Source organism: Penaeus chinensis, chromosome 29 (genome assembly GCF_019202785.1).
Source record: "Penaeus chinensis breed Huanghai No. 1 chromosome 29, ASM1920278v2, whole genome shotgun sequence".
Taxonomy (NCBI): domain Eukaryota; kingdom Metazoa; phylum Arthropoda; class Malacostraca; order Decapoda; family Penaeidae; genus Penaeus; species Penaeus chinensis.
This window is the reverse complement of record NC_061847.1, coordinates 18116764-18117951: the sequence shown is the minus strand read 5'-3', so window position 1 is coordinate 18117951 and position 1188 is coordinate 18116764. Positions and strand designations below refer to the sequence as shown.

The following is a 1188-nucleotide window of genomic DNA, read 5'->3' as shown; positions in this document are numbered from 1 at the left end:
CCTCCTCGGATGCTTGATTCGACCTCAAGGCACTACATCGAACGCCTGCTGTCCTTTTGCAAGTTAGAAAAAAAAAATACAAAAGCACTTGTTTGAGTTTGTTTGTTTTTGCCATAAACGAGGTACGTGTGTATACATTAGTGAGTAAATAGACTGATAGAAAGGCAGATGATAATCATAAATGCTGATCTCGCAGAAAATTCACACACAAATTCGTCATCATGCGATTTCCTAATTTCTTTACTCACTAGGAGTTGAGGACGGATTCATATACAATGCTGCCTTTAAAGCGCGACGGCAAAGTAATAAAAGTGCAGCCTAATGCCACACAAACCACAAACTGAAACCCACCGTGCCCTTCAGTTGGCCTTCGTTTAACAGGGCCCAAACTAGTGTGACGTCATAGCAGGACTATATAAAAGCGGGGTTCGATGAGAGCCTCAGTGCCCCTGCGACTTATCCTTCGGAAAGAAGGTCTGTGTCTTGTTCTCTAAAACTCACCTTGACTTTCTCTTACATCTCACGTAGCTTTTCAATATCTATATTATATTTTCCTAGGAAAATGACACGCAAATATTTTGGTATTTTTGTTAGACTCTATGTATAATTTCAATACAGCATCTGTTTATCTACACATATATATTACTCTGCTTATTTACATATCTAACTATATGCTCATTATTTCTGCTTACATTCCTCCAAAGTCACCACGCACCTTTTCCCCACTAGATGGCGCGACTTATCATAGCAACACTGGCTGTGCTGTGCGGCCTTGCCAGCGGCCAGGGCGACCGCGGACCCCAGAGTGTGCGCATCCAAAGCGCTCCGTTCCCCAACGCTCCCCCACCCCCACAGCCGCGTCCGATCCCAGGGAGCACCACGGACTCGCTCCCGCCAGAATTTAGGCGAGTTATCCCACCTCTTTGGGCAAGACCATGCTCTCTGTTCCCCATCGCTAAGGCACACTACTTCCTGAAATGAACCACAGCCACAACAGGACTGAGACCCCTCAGCTAATCATCCACTTTCATTTTGCTGTCTGATGAGGAGTCTGGTCTGACTCGAAACGTCACTATTCACTGTTCCCTTCCTGTTGTGGCTGTGCTTCTTTCTCCTCTCTACTCCTATTAATGTTTCTATTTTTGCTTATGCACCTTCATCTCGTGGCTAACTTCGATTTCCGCAGGT

General features: G+C 45.3%; 1 protein-coding gene across 1 annotated transcript in view; it reads left to right on the top strand.

Moving 5' to 3' along the window:
- The first annotated feature begins 352 nt into the window (after positions 1–352).
- The window catches only part of LOC125040908 (cerebellin-4-like), a 1628-nt gene continuing 792 nt past the window's right edge, over positions 353–1188 (top strand). The window contains exons 1-3 of the mRNA XM_047635701.1: positions 353–474; positions 730–905; positions 1187–1188. The exon at positions 1187–1188 is cut by the window's right edge and continues 83 nt beyond it. Of these exons, the coding sequence (XP_047491657.1) occupies positions 730–905; positions 1187–1188 (178 nt within the window). The 5' untranslated portion in view covers positions 353–474. The remainder of the gene's footprint in view (positions 475–729; positions 906–1186) is intronic.